The sequence below is a fragment of the Somniosus microcephalus genome, chromosome 25, assembly GCF_052327205.1.
Source record: "Somniosus microcephalus isolate GS21.2 chromosome 25, FLI_Smic_1.0, whole genome shotgun sequence".
Classification (NCBI taxonomy): Eukaryota; Metazoa; Chordata; class Chondrichthyes; order Squaliformes; family Somniosidae; genus Somniosus; species Somniosus microcephalus.
In genome coordinates this window covers 10,604,011-10,625,569 of record NC_141011.1, presented here as the reverse complement: position 1 = coordinate 10,625,569, position 21,559 = coordinate 10,604,011, and the positions used below count along the sequence as shown (strand labels likewise).

The 21,559-nt window shown below is 47.2% G+C and overlaps 1 protein-coding gene across 2 annotated transcripts in view; it reads left to right on the top strand.

Moving 5' to 3' along the window:
- Window positions 1-19,236, top strand: part of LOC147100497 (alkaline phosphatase-like) — a 120,539-nt gene extending 101,303 nt beyond the window's left edge. For both annotated transcript variants that reach the window (XM_085966795.1, XM_085966794.1), the window contains 3 exons: window positions 5,673-5,864; window positions 13,616-13,735; window positions 16,212-19,236. In XM_085966795.1, coding sequence (XP_085822921.1) covers window positions 5,673-5,864; window positions 13,616-13,735; window positions 16,212-16,492 — 593 coding nt within the window. In that variant the 3' untranslated portion in view covers window positions 16,493-19,236. The remainder of the gene's footprint in view (window positions 1-5,672; window positions 5,865-13,615; window positions 13,736-16,211) is intronic.
- The last annotated feature ends 2,323 nt before the right edge of the window (window positions 19,237-21,559 follow it).

Here is a 21,559-nt window from a genome sequence, read left to right as displayed (position 1 = left end):
GTTGGTTGAGGGATAAATATTGGCCAGGACACCGGGGATAACTCCCCTGCTCTTCTTCAAAATAGTGCCATGGGGCCTTTTATGTCCACCTGAGAGAGCAGACGGGGCCTCGGTTTAATGTCTCATCTGAAAGATGGCACCTCCGACAGTGCAGCGCTCCCTCAGCACTGCACTGGAGTGTCAGCCTGGATTATGTGCTCAAGCCTCTGGAGTGGGACTTGAACCCACAACCTTGTGACCTTGCGAGAGTGCTGCCCACTGAGCCACAGCTGACACACAGCTGACTCAGCACAGACCAGGGATTGAACCTGGGACGTCCTGCTCTGCGTGCCAAGTAGAGCACCACACAGTGTATTCAATCACAGCCATCAGAGTGACCCCAGCCACCCTCCCCACTGTTAAATATTTACCCACAAATCGCAAACCATGATCTTCAGAATGATGCATCACATCAGTTCATATGCCTGCCAAGTTACAGACGGTTCAAAATAATGTGAATTTTTATGTTCAGCAAAATCTTGGCTGCAGTTAAAACCTGTGCATTTGGTAAATTCAGATTTTCAAACTGGTGTCGAGTTTCTGTGGTGAAATGTTGCGCATTCAGAGAATCGGCCTCTAAATCCATTGGGGTTCACGCCTCACTCCAGAGACTTGAGCACAAATCTAGGCTGACACTCCAGTGCAGTGCTGAGGGAGTGCTGCACTGTTGGAGGTGCCGTCTTTCAGATGAGACGTTAAACCGAGGCCCCGTCTGCTCTCTCAGGTGGACATAAAAGGTCCCATGGCACTATTTGAAGAAGAGTAGGGGAGCTCCTCCAGTGTCCTGGTCAACATTTATTCCTTAACCAACATTACTAAAGCCAGACTATCTGGTCATTATTACATGCATTACAACAGTGACTGCTCGTCAAAAGTAATGGTCCCTTCAGGGTTTGCGAATTGCACAGTTTCTTACAGAGGTAACCTCCTGATTACATGATAAGTCGCTGCATAAATGCAAGCTCTTTGCTTAATACCCACTGAGAACCGCTGATACATTTGCGGGGGGTATAATCAATGGACTGAAAACAGACGGGTTCTATACCAGGCGGGCGATCTGTTCTCCTAGATTGCTGCCTGTGTGCTATAAAAATGACTAAGACATTTCCTGCAATAAATCCCACCCATGGCCTTTGATCCTTCAAAAACGAAAACCACAGTTATTTTCTGTGTGTTTTTAAGACCTGTTTATCATTCATGGATACCTACAACAGAAGAGGCTCTATGGGGCACTCATTGCTAATGTTGATCACCTCACTGCAATCATTACAGAAGTTGAATAACCTGTTCATTTTTCACACTGCCTTAAAGTAGACTCCACATAGTTTAAACTGCCTTTCAACACATTTGTCTAAATTTAAAATTCCATTGAAACTTCCTGACCATTTTGCTAAATAAGCAAAGTTATTCAAATTAGACAAAGATGTAGATATCTTACATTTACAGATTTCTCATGGGGAAAATTATTTCAGGCAAATCTTTCAGTTCTGTGCTGCTGATGCTGAGCCCCACCCACAGGGGATGAGTTTGGGTTTGGGATATCACTGATTGGGTTAACATCCAGAATACCACGGGTTAGGGTTAGGGCTAGAATATCACAGGTGGGGTTAGGGCTAGAATATCACAGGTGGGGTTAGGGCTAGAATATCACAGGTGGGGTTAGGGCTAGAATATCACAGGTGGGGTTAGGAATATACTGGGTTAGGGATAGGAATATCACGGGTTAGGGTCCGGGTTAATAATATCACGGGTTAGGGTCAAAATGAGGAATATTGTAGGTTAGAGTTAGAAATATCACGAGCTAGAGTTAGGAATATCCCGGGTTAGGGCTAGGGTTAGGAATATCCCGGGTTAGGGCTACAGTTTGAAATATCCCGGGTTAGGGCTAGAGTTCGGAATATCACGGGTTAGGGCTAGAGTTAGGAATATCACTGGTTAGGGCTAGAGTTAGGAAAATCACTGGTTAGGGCTAGAGTTAGGAATATCATGGGTTAGGGCTAGAGTTAGGAATATCATGGGTTAGTTATATCACGGGTTCGGGTTAGGGCTAGGGTTATAAATATTCCAGGGCTGTACCTGTGCATTTTTCTGGGTGAGGCCCTGTGATGGGAGTGCAGAAGCAAAAAAATTCCCCTTAAATTTTTGTTTGATGTGGAAAAAAAAGTTCAGGATGGGTGGAAATGCTCCCAGAGGCAGAGAGATTGTTCTGGTGTTGGTGGGACCGTGGCTCTCTCACCAACACCCTCAGTCTCATTTTAAAAAGTTAAATTAGAAGCAGGGTAGCCTTTTAAACTCTATTGGCACTGCCACCTTTTAGTTTCATCTGTTGATCGTACTGCAGCCGCAGGTTCCTGGCTCTATGTGCAAGGCCGACCCTGGAACACATTATCCTGCTCGTTGCTGTGACTGATCCAGTGACTGGGAGGAGAGAGATGGATTGTAGAATTGAGGAGATCACTAAACTCTCCCCTGAGCACTAATATTTTGGTTCTGTTTTTCTTCCACCCTTTTTAAATTTGCCAGGAGTGCTGCTGGTTTAAGTATGTTCAGACTACAGGCCAAAATATCTTATCCAGGGAATTGTCTTTTCTATATTTTCCCCTCCCTGCAAGTGAGACCTCCTCCAATTGTGAGGCAGGTTGCTGCAGCCATGGTGGCTGCCAATATCATTGCTCTGTGATTGGCTGGTAGGGAGTCCCATTCGGTCAGATGTGAGCGGGAGAATGCCAGCTCTGCTAAAGTTGGCCAGTTTTACTGTTAGTGGAAGGTAACGGCAATAACTCTTCCCAGCCCGGGTAATTACCCTGGAGTGACTGAAAATCCTCCACTCTCATTTCCAATTGAAGTACATTCGTATACCTTGAGCTCACCTGTTGCTGTGCTGTGTGGACTGTTCCACATGGGAGTGGTGAGCAGACCCTACATTGCATCCACTCAACCTGCTGTGGGCCACAGCCATTCTAGTACAAGAGAGAGAAACTATTTCCTCTGGCGGGGGAGCCCAGAACAAGGTGGCATAACCTTAAAATTAGAGCTAGGCCGTTCAGGGGCGATGCCAGAAAGCACTTCTTCACACAAAGGGTAGTGGAACTCTGGAACTCTCTTCCTCCAAAAAGCTGTTGATGCTGGGTGTCAGTTGAAAATTTCAAAACTTGAGATTGATCGATATTTGTTGGGTTAAGGTAATGAGGGTTATGGAACCAAGGCGGGTAGATGGAGTTGATATGCAAATCAGTCATGATCTAATTGAATGACAGAACAGGCTAGAGGGGCCGAATGGCCTACCCTGTTTCCATGTCAGTGTGGGATTCCAGGGAGCGTTTTTTTGGCTTGCTATCCAGAAACCAGAGATTTTAGAATGAGGCAGGTGGATGTGTGGGGAGAGAGGAGGAGAGAAAGGAGGGAGCTAAAAAAGGGGTTGAGCTGATTGTGATGATGTTTGCAAAATGCCAAGTACACATGACATTGGAGTCCGTGGGCTGGGTTGTCCTCTGCGAGATCCCTCGAAACCGCAGGGAAATTGGGGTCTGACCATCAGAGTAAAGTCTGATAATTGGTTTCTATTGTGTTCTGTTTTGGCAATGTGTAGTTCAACATCATTTGGCTTTGTTGATTGCTGCTATATTTTGGTTGGACATATTAAACGTCAAATCTGCTAAGTCTCTCTTTCAGCTTCATTGTTGACTGTTTCAACACCGTTCATGGAGTGCATGTGTTGTCTATTTCTATTCCTATTTTGAGCCCTTTACACTTGTCTCTCTTACAATCCATCTGCTAAATGTTCTGCCCACTTACATACTTTGTCCAAATCATTCAGTAATTTCTGAGCTTCCTCCTGCGATTCTACTGTACTGACCTATCTAGTTTGGTATCATCTGTAAATCACTTGGTTCTGAGTTTCTGAATCATGGTCATCTAGAAGCAACTGTGGTCCCAGCAGCGAGCCCTGAGGCTCCACACTAAGTACTTCCACCCCAATTCTGACTTAACTCTTTTAATATGTGCTCATTGATTCCTACCCTACAGCCAGTTCCTTAGCTCTTCCCAGGGTTTACCCTGAACTCCCAAAGCTTTGAGTTTAATTAATAGCCTCACATGTGGAACTTTATCAAAAGCCTTTTCGAAGTCGAGGTACACCATGTCGTAGGGCTTCCCATAGTCATCTTGGGCTGTCACTTTCTCAAAGATGTCAGGGTGGTTGATCAGGCAGGATCTTCCTCTTGCATATAGAATCACACTTTCCTGGTTGCACTGACCTATTTATTGTTTGTTGATAACACCCCTATTGTTATAAAATAGCAAATCTTCCAACTCACCTTGAGCAAGCCATGGAAGGTCCTTTATACTATATATGTGTAGAGGTCCACCTTCAGCTATCTCGTTCCATGCAGCCCTTATACAACCAACAAAGGATGGCTTGCTGCAAAGATGAAGATGGTGGATTTAGGAACCTAGGAACAGGAGCGGGACATTCAGTCCTTCGGGCTGGATTTTCATTGAGGAGTCGGGTAGGAGGTGGGACTACAACTTTCGGGGTTGTAGTCCCGCCTCCATCGAGTTCTAGCCAACCCACGCGATTTTGACTTGATTGACTTTGTTGAGCCCGCCCAGCGAGCTCAGCAGGCCAATTAGGGGCCACCCGGCAACAGGTGACGTCACAGATTGATATTTCATCTGTCTAGACCTTTTGACAGATGAAATATCGGCATTTCACAGCTGTTTGAAGCTGTCAAACACTGACAATCTGTATTCTAAGTTAATTCCTTCCTCTCAGGATGATTTAGAGATCTCCCCGGAACAGAAAGCTGAATGCTGCAATTTTTGACAGCTCACAGCCATTCTGCTTTCTGTGCCGGTGAGATGAGGGACTCCCGAGACCTGAAGGAAGGAAGGCTGTAAAGGTAAGTAAAGGTATGTAAAACTTCTTTAAACACTTTACACACAACAAACATACTCACCTTTGCACTCATGCACCCATCACTCACCTGAACACCGGACATCTCGACCCCTCCGAGCCCTTCATCCCGACAGTCTGCCTCCTCTTCCTTGGCGTGGTTTGGAGCCGTCGGGAATCCCACGCTTCAACATTAAAAATAGGGATTAGGCTAAAAACTGCCTGTTAATTACCTGTTAACAGGCAGCTAATTGGCACTAATCCCCTTCCCGCCTCGGGGAGGCGGGTCCCAGTGCGGGGCGGGTACCCGCCTCCTTTGAAACTGGCATGGAGGCGGGTAGGGAGCAGGATGGGTTCGGGACCCCCGATTTCGGGATTTTAACCCCCCACATGCCTCCAATCCCACCTCCACGGCCCAATGAAAATCCTGCCCTACGAGTCTGTTCTGCCATTCAGTTAGATCATGGCTTATTTGCACCTCAACTCCATTGACCAGTTTTGCATCATATCCCTTCTATACTTCTCAATGGTTGATGGATGAGGCACACCTTACGTGCTGAGACAGGCTGCCTTGCTGCTATTTCACCATTCCCCTCCCTGGTGAGATGTTTGCCCTTCTGATTATTTTATTTCTTTGCACTGCGTTGCACAAAGGGTTGGTCCTCTTTTTTTAAAATGTAGAAACATGCAAGTGTTCTTCCTGAGCCCGGAAATAATGAATGAATGTTTCCTTCTCTAGGTGGCAGGATAGACCATGGACATCATGAAGGGAAAGCCAAGATGGCTTTATTTGAAACAGTAGAGATGGACAAAGCAATCGGCAAAGCTGGCGCCTTGACCAGAGACACTGATACATTAACGGTCATAACAGCGGATCACTCTCATGTTTTTACATTTGGCGGCTATACCTTTCGAGGAAGCAATATATTTGGTGAGTTCAACAACAACTTGCATTTATATAGCGGCTTTAACATAGTAAACCGTCCCAAGGCGCTTCACAGGAGCGATTATCAAACAATATTTGCCACCGAGCCACATGAGTTATTAGAGCAGATGACCAAAAGCTTGGTCAAAGAGGTACGTTTTAAGGAGCGTTTTAAAGGAGGAGAGAGAGGCGGAGAGGCGGAGGGGTTTAGGGAGGGAATTCCAGAGCTTTGGGCCCAGGCGGCTGAAGGCACGGCCGCCAATGGTGGAGCGATTAAAATCGGGGTTGCTCAAGAGGCCAGAATTAGAGGAGCGCAGATTATCTCGGAGGGTTGTAGAGCTGGAGGAGATTACAGAGATAGGGAGGGCCGGGATGAGAATTTTAAAACCGAGAATGAATTCCTCTTAATAATTTGTAAATATATGCCAAAGAAAGGCCAGGATTATTGGGTGTAATGGCTCTTGCCTGTTATTAAAAGCTTTTACGTTTTAGGTTGCTCCAGTGGATTTTGGAATAGATTTACTTTGTACCTTAGTCCAGAGTAAAAACCAATGCTTCTTCAGCACATTTACATCTCAAACTAAATGTAACCTAAACCCAACATGATCTGCCTCTTTGACTTGTTGACTCAATGACCTGAAATAAATCATTCAAACTTCAACCCACAGACCGCAGAGAATCCCTTAATGATCAGTCTCGGGATAAAAATGTCATGGAATGATCAACCAGCAAATGTGGTACATTCCTAAGGCTGAGAGTTTTGTCAAACAACTTGTGGTTTTCAAAAGTCCACAAATTTACAGGGTAACTGGCTGCTTTTTAAGCAGATGGTATCCTGAGTTACAGGCCAGTAACTCGAACACATCAACCCAAGAGCTTCACTAACAGGCCTAAGAATTATTGCTGGAAATATCTTTACGTTGGGGGTAGAAACTCGCCTGCGCCCAGTTCCCAGCGCGAAGGCGGTTATTTGTCTGTAACACCTGCCTGAATCGATGCCAGCCTGAGATTGAACCTCGAGCCTCTGTGATATTAATTGGGTGAACTGCTGGTGTCTGTAGTGCTTCCACAGGGAGCTCGTCCATTCGAAGAAGGTGAATATTGGTCCCTTCATTTACATATGTAAAGGTCCTAACGCCTGTTTCAGGCCATTGCCAGGAATGCGATACAATATTGGGTTGGACGTCTTTCAGGTATCCTTTGGGTTCTGGATGTTGGTCCCCAAAATTTGGAGTCTGTAAAGTAGGTGCAACGAGGGTGAATTTATACCCCATAGACTCTGCATTGTATCCAGTGTACCTGCCCAATGCAATGAGCATTATAAATATCAACTACTTCAGTGAATGACCACCTTTGTTACTGAAGAGTTATGAAGGTCAGGTCAGGCCAGGCCAGAAGGAAGTGTTTGGCGGTTGACTATTCCTGTGTTATTGGTTACGCTGTGTTTGATCTTCAGCAGTGTTGAGGAGAACAATAGAACTGTTCAAAGGAAGACACTATTTTGCAAGATTGCAGCAGTTAGAAAAATTATTTTTAGCTCACAAGAATGATAACCCGAGGGTAAACCTTGTCACGCTGTGCCGGTGAAGCAGAGCCTTGCTGGAGGTGGGCATGGGATGTAGATTTGGGCGTGTGGCCTTGCATGTTGATTCATTTTGTGACGTATTTTGGGACCCACGGTAACAGGGCCAGAGTGAGGCTGTGATATACGCATAAATGAGCCTCGTGCTAAACAGAGCGCTCAAATCTGGTCCTATAATGAATTTTATGACTTCCGCCAGGAGTTCCCAGCTTCACCATTTTGGCAAGGCAGCATATCAAAGAGGAACACTGGGAATCCTGGGACCTGGCCTGCACAAGCAGGCTTCTTAAAGGGGTGGTGGTGGGGGGAGGGGGAGTTATTGCTTGGATATTGATAAGATGGTGGACTGGGCACAAAATTAACAGATGGAATTCAATGTCAATAAGTGCAAGTTGGTACATTTTGGATTTAAAATAATCATAGTTTGGGGGGGGGGTGGAGCTGGATGATGTGGAAGAGCGAGAGATTTAGGGGTTCAGGTTTACAAAACGTTAAAAGCAGCACCTCAAGTGGATAAGGCCATAAAAAAAGCGAATGGAATATTGGATTTTACGGAAAAGGAATAAAATAAAACAGTCAAGATGTAATGGTGAATCTATATCAAACCTAAGTATGACCACTGTTAGAGTGCTGTGTGCAGTTTTGGGCTCCACACTATAGGAAGGATGCTGAGGCAGCAGAGAGGGTACAGCACAGGTTCACCGGGACGCTGCCTGATATTAAGAAATACAGAAACAAAGCAGGTTTTGGAGATATTGGGGGCTGTTTCTGATGCTGTGCAGCAGGTTTATCAACTTGGCCCCAATGGGCCTTGGTGTGTGATAAATAATAAGCTGCCTCAATTTTTTTGTCATGACGAACACCACATAGGCACACTTCCTAGCACCCATTGTTCTCTCTCTGCTAGTTTAACGCAGGTTGTCACCCATTGATTTGAAATGACGGTGTTAAATGACACAGTAGTGTCAAAACAACTGAGTTTGTTCACTAATATTGGCAACAGCAATTTCTAGACTATGATTTAAAAGCTACTTTTTATTTAAGCTAATTTTTCAGGACCTCCTGTACGTTACATTTATTACAACCTAGCTCAGTTCTCTTCGAAGCCCTTTCACCTTTGAGTCAGAAGGTCGTGGGTTCAAGCCCGACTCTGAACTTGGGCACAGTAGTACTGAGGGAGTGCTGCACTGTCTAAGATGCTGCCTTCCCAGTGAGATGTCAAACTGAGGCCCCAGCTGCCTGCTAAGGTAGACATAGAAACATAGAAGATAGGAGCAGGAGTAGGCCATTCGGCCCCTCAAGCCTGTTCCGCCATTTAATGAGATCATGGCTGATCATCCAAATTCAGCACCCTGTCCCTGCTTTCTCCCCATGTCCCTTGATCCCTTTAGCCTTAAGAAATATATCTAACTCCTTCTTGAATATATTTAATAAGTTGGCCTCCACTGCCTTCTGAGGTAGAGAGTTCCACAGGTTCACCACTCTCTGGGTGAAGAAATTCCTCCTCATCAGTCCTAAATGGCTTACCCCTTATCCTTAGACTGTGACCCCTGGTTCTGGACTCCCCGACCATTGGGAACATCCTTCCTGCATCTAGTCTGTCTAGTCCTGTTAGAATTTTATAAGTTTCAATGAGATCCCCTCTCATTCTTCTAAACTCTAGCAAATACAAGCCCAATCGACCCAATCTCTCTTCATACGTCATTCCTGCCATCCCAGGTCTGGTGAATCTTCGCTGCCCTCCCTCAATGGCAAGAACATCCTTCCTCAGATAAGGCGACCAAAACTGCACACAATGCTCAAGATGTGGTCTCACCAAGGCCCTGTACAACTGCAGCAAGACATCCTTGCTCCTGTATTCGAATCCTCTCGCTATGAAGCCCAACATAAAAGATCCTGTGGCACGAATCGAAGAAGAGTAGGGGAGTTCTCCCAGTATCTTGGCCAACCTTTATCTCTCAATTAATACCACCAAAAACAGATTATCTGTGTGCAAATTGCTTGCTACGTATGTCTGTATAAATACCGTGATCCATGCAGTGCTTTGGGGCATCCTGATGATGTGATAAAGTGCTTTATAAATGCAACGTCTTTACATAGAAACATAGAAGATAGGAGCAGGAGTAGGCCATTCGGCCCCTCAAGCCTGCTCCGCCATTTAATGAGATCATGGCTGATCATCCAAATTCAGTACCCTGTCCCTGCTTTCTCCCCATATCCCTTGATCCCTTTAGCCTTAAGAAATATATCCAACTCCTTCTTGAATATATTTAATGAATTGGCCTCCACTGCCTTCTGTGGTAGAGAATTCCACAGGTTCACCACTCTCTGGGTGAAGAAATTCCTCCTCATCTCTGTCCTAAATGGCTTACCCCTTATCCTTAGACTGTGACTCCTGGTTCTGGACTCCCCCGCCATCGGGAACATCCTTCCTGCATCTAGTTTGTCTAGTCCTGTTAGAATTTTATAAGTTTCAATGAGATCCCCTCTCATTCTTCTAAACTCCAACGAGTACAAGCCCAATTGACCCAATCTCTCCTCATACGTCATTCCTGCCATCCCAGGTATCAGCCTGGTGAATCTTCGCTGCACACCCTCCATGGCAAGAACATCCTTCCTCAGATGTATCTTTGATGTATGTCTTTAGCTAGGTCCATTTAAATATCGAAACTAGATTTCATACAACAGTTCCGTTAACCCTTCCAGCACCACGAATGGGTTAACTTTTTGGTCGGCCCTCTCCCTGTGTTTATTCATCAAATCAGTTGCACAGAAATAGCAACTTTCACATCACTAAACAAAGGGTTCGGACGACATGCCCTTGAAAGTGGAATTTCACAGCCAATGAAAAGTTAATTTAAAATAAAACTTGCTACCATCTCTAGAATAGAGAGTGGAAGACAGGGGAAGGATAAAGGAGATAAGGGGGAAAAAATGGGATAATTTTAGATTAGGAAGGAAAAAAAACAATAAAACGACAACTAAGAATGGGAAAGAAGAGACATGGAGGCAATATAATGACAAGGTAAGAAATGTAAACATTTTTAAATTAAAGTTGTGCCCAGACAATTACCACTTATGGAATTAAAAACAAGAGCTGCTCCACCCTTTTGATCTGTTATTTTAGTATTTTCATGGTGTGGAAGGTGGTAGAACGAGTCATTTACATCCATGGCTTGGATTCAGAAGCTGTAAGGGTTAAAGCAACATAAAAAGTCGAATATTTTACAAAGTCAAATTGATGTTTGTCCAGGAGTTTAATTATTGAGTTGGTAATCCCTGGCTTTCCAGCTCAATGTCAGTGGGTGGTGTATTGAATTCCTAGTAAGGGAGGGATGTCTTACGTGGCTGGGTCATGCTACATCAAGCAGCCTCAGTCAGCAGTAGCAGTAATCTCAGCTACCAAGTGACAAACGCCAACCAAAAGGATGCCAAGAACAATACAGAAGTGGTATTCACAAGGAAAGATATGAGTAACACGGCCTCCTTAAACAGCGCAAACCCAGGCAAAATTAATAACTTTGATATACATGAGATAGAAGTCCTGCACAGGTTAAAAGGGCTCAACACCATTAAATCACTTGGGATTTATCAACAAGTGCTAAGAGAGGCTAGGGAAGAGTATGGGGGAGTCACTGGGCACTGGGGACCAATGTTCCCTGTAATTTGTTTTCGGGCCACGTGGCCCCTTTAAGGGACTGCGCGGCCCATTCGGAATACCGCGCATGTGCAGTTTTTCTGTTGAAAAGCTGGCTGCACGGGACCTTTGGAGCGCAGCTTACAGGGAACATTGCTGGGGACGTACCAATAGATTGAAAGCATATTAGCAGCACCGTGTCCAGCAAAACAGAAAAGACAAGCGGGCAGTGGAAAGGGTACAGTGGAAAGCAGCAAGACTGATCACACGTGTAAGAGGGACAAGCTTTGAGGAAAGATTAAGCTCTATAACTGAGAGAGGAGAAGGTTTAGGTGTGGCACCTCATCGAGATAAGCAAACTATTAAATGGTATAGACCAGGTAATAACTTTAGATTACTGAGAAATAAATTTCAAACAAGATACAGGAAACTTTGGTTTATCCGAAGGTTAACTGTCCGGAATGCTCGAGCCACTGGCAAAAATCAGGAGCCGTTTTGTTAGTTTTTTTTTCTTTTTGTTGCTTTTTTTTCACCAGTCAGGCTCTGCAAGGTCTCGCTGAAGCTGTTGCTAAGCTACAGAGACGCTTGCAAGGTACGGCCGACTGTTTAGAAGCTGTTCAACAGGGTTTGTTGCCAGATACGGAGCTCAAAATCTCCGTATGTTTCAACATTAGCGCTGGTTTGTCCGGCAGTTTTGATGGGACGGCAACAGCTCGGCCCCGTCGGTGCCGGATAGCACAAAGTTTCCTGTAGTGGGCTGTGGCTCAGTGAGCAACAGGCTTGCCTCTGAGTCAGAAGGTTGTGAGTTCAAGTCCCACTCCAGAGACTTGCGCACAATTTATCTGGCCCTTCAGTGTGGTGCTGAGGGAGTGCTGCACTGTCGGAGGTGCCGTCTTTCGAATGAGACATTAAACCAAGGCCCCCTCTGCCCTCTCCGGTGGATGTAAAAGATCCTGTGGCACAATTTCAAAGAAGAGCAGGGGAGTTCTCCCCAGTGTCCTGGCCAACATTTATCCCTCAAACAACATCACTAAAACAGATTGTCTGGTCATGTATTTCATTGCTGTTTGTGGGACCTTGCCCTGTGCAAATGGGCTGTCGCGTTTCCCTACATTACAGCAGGGACTACACTTCAAAAAATAAGTAATGCATTGGCTGTGAAGTGCTTTGGGGCATCATAAAATGTGTTCAATGAAAGCAAGTTCCTTCTTTCAAACCGATGGGGGTAGATCTTGACTTTGTGTGCTAGTATAAAACGGCTGGTAGCGAGTTGGCAGCCTGTTTCACATCTCGCCCTATCGACTTCGATGGAAATACAAATCGGGAGAGACATAAAACAGACTCGCTACCACCCGCTTTATGGCACAAAGTCAAGATCTACCCCATGAATTCGGAAGGACTTTTTAACTTAGGCTGATAAATGTCTAGGTTTGTCCTTCAGGGAGTTGGAAACAAAAATAGGGCTGTTCAAAATACAAATGGCCGCTGATGGGGAGGTGACGGCAGTTGAGGGATGAGCTTCAGAGAGTCAAATGGCCTGCACGGAATGAACATTTTTACATTCCTCTCCCTCGGGTTTGACAATTTACTAATCCAGGAGTGCGCTGCTTTGAAACCTCAAGGCTGATTCAGTGGAGGATTCGGCCTGTGTGTGTATCTTTCTGAAAAGCACAAGTATTTACGAATCACCCAAACCAACCACAAAACCGTTGGGGATAAACAGCTCCAGAGGCCAATCAGCAGTCTCCCTTTGGGAGAAGTAAGTGATTAGTCAGCAATCAGTTAGAAAGGAGCAGAGAGGCTGCAATAAATCTGTCCGCTAAGTGACTGAACAATAGATCTGCTGTTTCCCTCGTTAATCGATCCACAGCTGAGGCTGGTCCATCAGAGTTGGTGCAAGGGCTGGACTCTGTTTCAAGTAAATTTGCATTTGCTTCTTTACGGAACCATACAGTCCCATAACTATTAGTTAGTGCTAATAATTACTGGCAGTTGATGCCATTGGACAGCAAGGTTAGTTCCATGAAGGATCTGGAGGAGGTGAGCCGGCTGCAGATATGGTATTTCTGAGGGACATCACTCATGTCGATTGAGGGTTGTTTTTTTTTCATTCTTGGGATGTGAGCGTCACAGGCAAGGCAGACATTTATTGCCCGTTAATAGTTACCCTGAGAAGGTGCTGCTGGGGCTTTTTCCTTGAACCACTGAACTCCATTAGCGGTTTGATGCAACTGAGCGGCTTGCTAGGCCACATTATGGGGCAGTCAAGAGTCAACCACATTGGTGTGGGATTGGAGTCACATATAGGCCAGACCGGGCAAGGACATGAATGAACCGGTTGGGTTTTTAACGAGTTGTAGTACTGTGGGGCCTATAGTACTGACAATGTGACCTGTGGGGCCTAGATTGCTGATACTATGACCTGTATTATTAATAATTTGCCCTGTGGGGCCTGTGCGTCCTCTTGGCACTGAGGATCCCAGTGCGAGGTGTGTTCGAGTGATTGCCACTTTCTCAAGACCATGCATTTTCTTTCAGGTCTCGCTCCATATTTAAGTGACGTGGACAGTAGACCATTTACTTCGATACTGTACGGAAACGGACCTGGCTACGCACTGCAAAATGGAGAAAGGCCGAATGTTTCAAACAGCGAGATCAGTAAGTTTTGAAAACACTTGTCACCTTTTCAAAAAATTACCTGGACTGACGTGTGAGAAGTGGGATTGACCCATAAAAAATGGGACCTACTTTCTAGTTGCAAGTCTTCTCCACCTTTCCCCACGTGACCTGGTGCTCTGCTACACACCCCAGTTGTACAAAATCCAACCTGTAGATCTGAAATTCTCTTTAGCTGTAGTCCAGGTATACACAGCGTGACGAGTAGGACGTTCCAAAGCACTTTACAGCCAATTAAATACTTTTTAGAGTGTAGTCACTGTTGTAATGTGGGAAACACAGCAGCCAATTTGCGCACAGCAAGCTCCCACAAACAGCAATGTGATAATGACCAGATAATCTGTTTTTAGTGATGTTGGTTGAGGGATAAATATTGGCCCCAGGACACTGGGGAGAACTTCCCTGCTCTTCTTCGAAATAATGCCATGGGATCTTTTACATCCACCCGAGAGGGCAGACATAAAAGTTTAATGTCTCATCCGAAAGACGGCACCTCTGACAGTGCAGCACTCCCTCAGTACTGCACTGGAGTGTCGGCCTAGATTTTTGTGCTCAAGTCTCTGGAGTGGGACTTGAACCCACAACCTTCTGACTCGGAGGCGAGAGTGTAACTCACTGAGTCACGCTGGATTTGCTTATCTTGGCTGGTGTGGCGCTAAATTTGGCCTTCAGTGCCTCTAGAGTAGGAAGGGGAACAACTTGGTTCTCACTCTTGATTGATATTCTGGAAGTGTGGATACATGTTCAGGATAGGATCAAGTCAGCTTTGGTATGACTCCTGTGGCCAAATAGCACCCCTCCCCCACTCCAAGCAATCCCACAAAACGTGACTACCTGAGTGAGGTGCCAGTAGGTTGTCTTTGATGTTTTCTGTAAACCTGCTCCCCGATCCTTCAGGTAAAGAAGGCTAATGGGGGAAATGAAAGGAGAGGAAAGATTTTATTATATAAAGTCTGTCAAAAGCTGAATTTTTAAGAATCCTTGATGTTTCTGAGCTACTCGAAATGTAATTCCCGCAGATTAGTCATAGAAATTATAGCACTAGAGTGCGAGGGGAGGGAGGGAAAGTGATTGGAGAGAAATATGGAGGGCGAGAGAGACGGAAGGCGGGCTGGAGGTGTGCTGACCAAGTCCCTATCAGAGGGTGATTTTACACAGACCTAAACTAATCCCAATATCCTGCCTAGTCACTATGTCCATTTGTATTTAGGTTATGATCTAGTTGCTCTTTGAATGCTGGGATTGATTGTAACATTGAGGCAATTTTAACTCTACTCGCTCGGCAGAAACCTGGCGGGTGGGCAGTTAAAATCGGCCTGGCTCTTGCCTGTCCGAGAGCCGCCATGATCCCAACATCTGCAATTTTAACCTGCTCTCCTGAGCAGGCAGCAAGGACGGGCGCCCGGAGCCAACAGGGTCCTTCTCTACATGTGCATGTTGCGGTCCGATGACATCATTGAGACCCGACTGTAATTTTAACTCAGGCCTGAGCGGGGAATCCGCCCGGAGTTAAAATCAGGGCCGAGACATTTTAGCTGTTGAGTGTCGCTGGCAAGAAAAGTGCAGTAAGAGAAGCTGGTGCACAGGGCGGGCAGCTGGCACACTGCACTCAATACAAGGGGTTTGTGTACCTGTGGGGGAGAAAGGTCATTCTAACCTTCTGCTTTGTTGTGTTTCTACCTCCCGTTCTCGCTCGCTCTCTCACTACCCGCCTTGTATCCCCTTCCTTTTCCACTCCCTCCTTCTATCCCTCCTTCTGTCTCTATCTTCTTCTGCCTTCTTCTCTCTCCCTCTTTCTCACTCTCCTCCCCTCCTCTCTCTCTCCCTTCCTCCTCTCTCTCCCTCCTCTCTCTCTCTCCTCTCTCCTCTCTCTCTCTCCCTCCTCTCTCTCTCTCCCTCCTCTCTCTCCCTCCTCTCTCTCTCTCTCTCTCCTCCTCTCTCCTCTCTCTCTCTCTCTCTCCCTCCTCCCTCTCTCTCTCCCTCCTCTCTCTCTCTCCCTCTCTCTCTCCCTCCCCTCTCTCTCTCTCTCTCCCTCCTCTCTCTCCCTCCCCTCTCTCTCTCTCTCTCCCTCCTCTCTCTCTCTCTCCCTCCCCTCTCTCTCTCTCCCTCCTCTCTCTCTCTCTCCCTCCTCTCTCTCTCTCTCTCCCTCCTCTCTCTCTCTCTTCCCTCCTCTCTCTCACTCTTTCTCTCTGACTTTCTATCTCTTTCTCTTTCCCCATCCCTCTCCACTCTCTTCGTCCTCTTCCTCCTTCCCTTGGTATTTTCCCTCACTCTCACTTTCTCTGTCTCTCTCTCTCGCCCTTCCCTCCTTCTTGCTCTGCTATCCATCCTCTTCCCCTCTCCCACCCTCCTTCGCTCTCTCCCCTTGCTCTCTTCCCTCACTCTCTCATCTTTCACTCTCCGCACTTCATTCTCCTCTCCCTTCGTCCTCTTCCTCTCAACCCGTCCTCTCTCACAGATGAGAACAATTACCTGGCACAGTCGGCTGTGCCGCTGCGGCAAGAAACCCATGGAGGAGAAGACGTCGCCATATTTGCGAAAGGCCCAATGGCTCACCTCTTCCACAGTGTGCACGAGCAGAACTACATACCACACGTGATGGCGTACGCAGCCTGCATCGGCCAGAACAAGGAGCACTGTGCTGCTCTCCGCTCCATGCCCTGTGGCAACAGCGCCTACATCCCCGAGGGTACCAGTGCCATTTTGTTAGCATTGCTGGCACTACTGTCCTGCATCTAGCACAGCATTTTTCTGGAAATGGCTTCAGGGTGGACTGCGCCTGTTAATCAGGATCCCCCCTCTTTTCAATGCAATGGTTCTGGTTTGTGGAGCAGTGTGATCACTCGTTAGCAGAACGAGACCTGTGAAAGGTGCTGGCGCACCCGCAGACGTAGCACACGATAGCGAGGCCCTTCCTGATCACATTGCTCCACGGAACAGAATGACCGTCTCCCTCCCTCCTTCCCCGCCCCCGCCTAGTTTACCCCTCCCGTCCAGCCTCAAATTCAGACCTGCAACAAAAGGCATGAACCTTAAAAAAAAGAACCACTAGCTGAATACGTAGCAATATGAACATTCAAAGGTAAATTCTAAACACAGCCACTCTGTTGGCAACTTGTCTCTTCCTTTCCTTCCCTGTCGCAGCTCGGTGTCCTGCAGACTTGACTCCAGAGGTTTTTGTAGATCCCTGCTGGATGATGTCCCTGCACTGCCCAGTGGCCACATTACTCCACCGCACTCCGCAGAAAAACAAGGTCCTCTTCTCAAATTTGTTTCTTCCCCCCCGCCACCCACCACCCCCTTAAGTCGCAATCAGACCAGAACCATTGTATGAACGAGAGCCAGCACTAAGCTCATTGCGATGAGATTCTCACAATGATGGAACCGGACCTGTCTGACAGTATTACCGCTGTACGGGCTCTCCATTTCCCCCCCCCCGTGTGAAAATGTCATCACATTGATCATGGTTGCGCCCTTGACTAGCCTACGGTTAAAAAGCAATGACTTTTAGCGACTCAACATACATACTTTGTCAAAGGAGCAAGTCATAAGGGCGGTAAACAAATGTCTGGTGCGGCCAATGTGTTTGATCTTGGTCACGGATTTGTATCAAAGGAGATGCCCCTCAATGCGGGCCAGTTATGTGAGGACATACATTGCTGTCCTGTTAGTTAGCGCTGCACCTAGTGTCAGTAAAACCCAGAGGAAGCTGCCTGGAAGAGAGGTTATTGGGTGCTAATTATTCCTCTTCATCCAGAGGTGAGATGCAAGGTAGCTGGCACAGCGGAAGAGAAGGAATAGCCTTGTCTCTCGTGGTAGCAGCTGCATTGGTACTTGCTGACAGTAACGTGCTCTATAAATCTAACCAATGCTCTGAGCACTCTAATAGGAGCATCATGAATCAATATCCATTTGCCTAGCAGAGGCCATTGACTTCAAATACCTCTTGTGGGTAGAATATGACCAGTGTACAGATCTCCCAATAGTGATAGGGTAAAACCCAGGAAAGTTACATGTTCGTTCATCCTGAGTGTTGCAAGCCAATCACTCCTCTCATGTTGTGGATCAGACACCAAGGGTTCAGACGATCAGGAGACATCTTTTTAACTGGAGAATGAAAGTTACATTTGCAGAAGACATGTTTTTCATTTCGTTTTTTTGTACCTTTTTAAAAAGCCATATTGAAACATCTCTGCATAAAGAGCAGTTTGAATAGCAAAATAAGCCAGCAAGTTATTTGTGTCTGCATGTGTTTTTAAAATTTATCCCCTTGTTTTTAAAAAGTTCTAGGTTTCTCAGAGTGGGGCACTGGTCTCCTGCTCAGACGGCCCCTGTTGGCGGCCCTCTGCGACCAGCTGCTCGGAGATGTACGAGGCCCACCTGAGGTCACTTGCCTGCCACTGTTTCTCGTTTCTCCCCCCCCGTCGGTTGAGACAGGGGTGGGTGGAGGGTGGGGGGGAACCCATTCAATGTGTCAGGCTCACTAACACTAGCATCTAATAGGCACAGCATTGCCAATATTCATGATTTCCAAAAGGACCCCCCGACACAGCATTCAAGAAGGAGTTCTTGACGGAGTTCTGAATCCGACTGCTCTGCTTTGGAGCTACCTTGAGACTCCCACTTGACCAGTGCCTCGGGACTCCTTTTGCGAATGGCAAGTGTTGGGGGAAATCACAGATTTGAAGTGTATGGAAATGCACACCGTGCCCACCATGCACACCGTGCCCACCATGCACACCATGCCCACCATGCCCACAATGCACACCGTGCACACCGTGCCCACAATGCACACCGTGCCCGCCATGCACACCATGCCCACCGTGCCCACTGTGCACACCATGCACACCATGCCCACCATGCACACCGTACCCACCATGCACACCGTGCCCACCATGCACACCGTGCCCACCGTGCCCACCATGCACACCGTGCCCACCATGCACACCGTGCCCACTGTGCACACCATGCACACCGTGCCCACCATGCACACTGTGCCCACTGTGCACACCATGCACACCGTGCACACCGTGCACACCGTGCCCACCATGCACACCGTGCCCACCGTGCCCACCATACACACTGTGCACACCATGCACACCGTGCACACCGTGCCCACCGTGCCCACTGTGCACACCATGCACACCGTGCCCACCATGCACACCGTGCCCACCGTGCCCACCATGCCCACCGTGCCCATCGTGCACACCATGCCCACCGTGCCCACCATGCACACCGTGCCCACCGTGCCCATCGTGCACACCATGCCCACCATGCCCACTGTGCACACCATTCCACCCAAGACGCTGCTGAGCAGGAGAAACGCCACAACAGTTGAAAAGTTAAATATAAAACAAATTGTGTAAATCAGATTTAAAATATTGGTTTCAAATTGTAACCGTTCCTTTGTGTTACCAATAACTGTCTTATTTGAAGTTACAGAAATCTTTTATAAAATAAAGTTTTTTCACTGTTTTATCCAATGCCTTTTGGAATTCCATTTTCTCTCCCTTATTGCGTTTAGTTACTGCACTCTGAGAGTTTTCTATCAATCTCCACAGAGCTAGAGTCACTTAATGCTAAATGTTGTCCATGAGGATAAAGGACTCCATAAGAACATAAGAAATAGGAGCAGGAGTCGGCCATTTGGCCCCTTGAGCCTGCTCCACCATTCAATAAGATCATATCTGATCTGATCTTGGGCTCAGCTCCATTTCCCTGCCTGCTCCCCATAACCCTTGACTCCTTTATCATTCAAAAATCTGTCTATCTCCACCTTAAATATATTCAATGACCCAGCCTCCACAGCTCTCTGGGGTAGAGAATCATTAATACAGAGAGTACAGATTATATACATATAATACAGGATATGGGTAGCACTGCCAATTCAATGCCACTGAAGAGGTGGGCCTACCCAAAATGCCTGTCTGAGGCTGCCTCGTGCCAGTAGTTTTCCCTACGTCCAAGTTGGACCTGGAATCCTGATCCCAGGGCCGGGATCTTACCTGAGGAGGTGCGTTGGGGGCGGGACTGCTGGTTTTCAGGTTTTAGTCCTGCCCCAGCGACGTCTGATGACCTGACGCTATTTTCCCCTGATTGGTCTTGTTAAGCCCGCCCTGTGGGCTTGCCGGCCAATTAAGGGAAAGCCGGTATAACAACAGAAAATGCTGGAAAAAATCAGCAGGTCAGGCAACATCCGTGGAGAGAAATTTGAGTTGACGTTTCGGGTCGAACCCTTCTTCAAAACTGGAAAGAAAAGAAAATAGATCGAAGGCAGGGCTGCGATCGGACAAAAGAAGTGAAAGAAACAAAAGAAGTAAAAGAGACAATAAAAGGTATTCGAAGCTAGACGAGATGGTAATAGGCTGAGATTAGGTGTAAAGTGTACTGGCAGGGCAAGAGATAGCTGCCAGGTGTGAGAGAGAAACAAAAGGAAAGGGGGGGGGGGGGGGGAAAGGAGTGGAAAAATTACAAGAAAAAATGTAATAGGGGCCGAGGTTATGATCTGAAATTGTTGAACTCGATATTGAGTCCGGAAGGCTGCAAAGTGCCTAATCGGAAGATGAGGTGCTGTTCCTCGAGTTTACGTTGAGCTTCCGTGGAACAATGCAAGAGGCCAAGGACGGTGAGGTCTGAGTGGGAATGGAGCGGTGAATTAAAATGACAGGCGACCGGAAGCTCGGGTCACCCTTACGGACTGAACGGAGGTGTTCCGCAAAGCGGTCACCCAATCTGGGTTTGGTCTCCCCAATGTAGAGGAGACCGCATCGTGAGCAGTGAATACAGTATACTAGATTGCAAGAAGTACAAGAAAATCGCTGTTTCACCTGGAAGGGGTGTTTGGGGCCCTGGACAGTGGGAAGGGGGGAGGTATAGGGGCAGGTGTTACATCTCCTCCGCTTGCACGGGAAGGTGCCAGGCGAAGGGGATGGGCTGTTTGGGGTAATAGAGGAGTGGACTAGGGTGTCTCGGAGGGAGCGGTCTCTACGGAATGCTGAAAGGGGAGGGGAGGGGAAGATACGTTTGGTGGTGGGATCACTTTGGAAGTAGCGGAAATGCCGGAGGATGATCCGTTGAATGTGGAGGCTGGTGGGGTGAAAGGTGAGGACAAGGGGAACCCTATCGTGGTTCCAGGAGGGAGGGGCAGGGGTGAGGGCAGAAGTGCGGGAGATAGAACTGACACGGTCGAGGGCAGTGTCAACCACGGTAGAGGGGAATCCTCGGTTGCGGGAAAAAGGAAGGCATGTCTGAAGCACTGGTGTGGAAGGTGGCATCGTCGGAGCAGATACGGCGGAGACGGAGAAACTGGGAGAATGGAATAGAGTCCTTACAGGAAGCGGGGTGGGAGGAAGTGTAGTCCAGGTAGCTGTGGGAGTCAGTGGGCTTGTAGTGAATATTGGTCGATAACCTATCCCCAGAGATGGAGACGGAGAAGTTGAGGAAGGGAAGGGAAGAGTCAGAGATGGACCATGTGAAGGTGAGGGAAGGGTGGAGGCAAAGTGAATGAAATTGTCAAGTTCGGGGCGAGAGCAGGAAACGGCACCGATACAGTCATCAATGCATCGGAAAAAGAGGTGAGGGAGGGGACCCGAGTAGGACTGGAACAAAGATTGTTCCACATAGCCCACGAAAAGGCAGGCATAGCTAGGACCCATGCGGGTACCCATGGCAACCCCTTTGATTTGATTTGGAGGAAATGAGTGGAGTTAAAGAAGAAGTTGTTCAATGTGAGAACAAGTTCAGCCAGGCGGAGGAGTGTGGTGGTGGATGGGGACTGGTTGGGCCTCTGTTCAAGGAAGAAGCGGA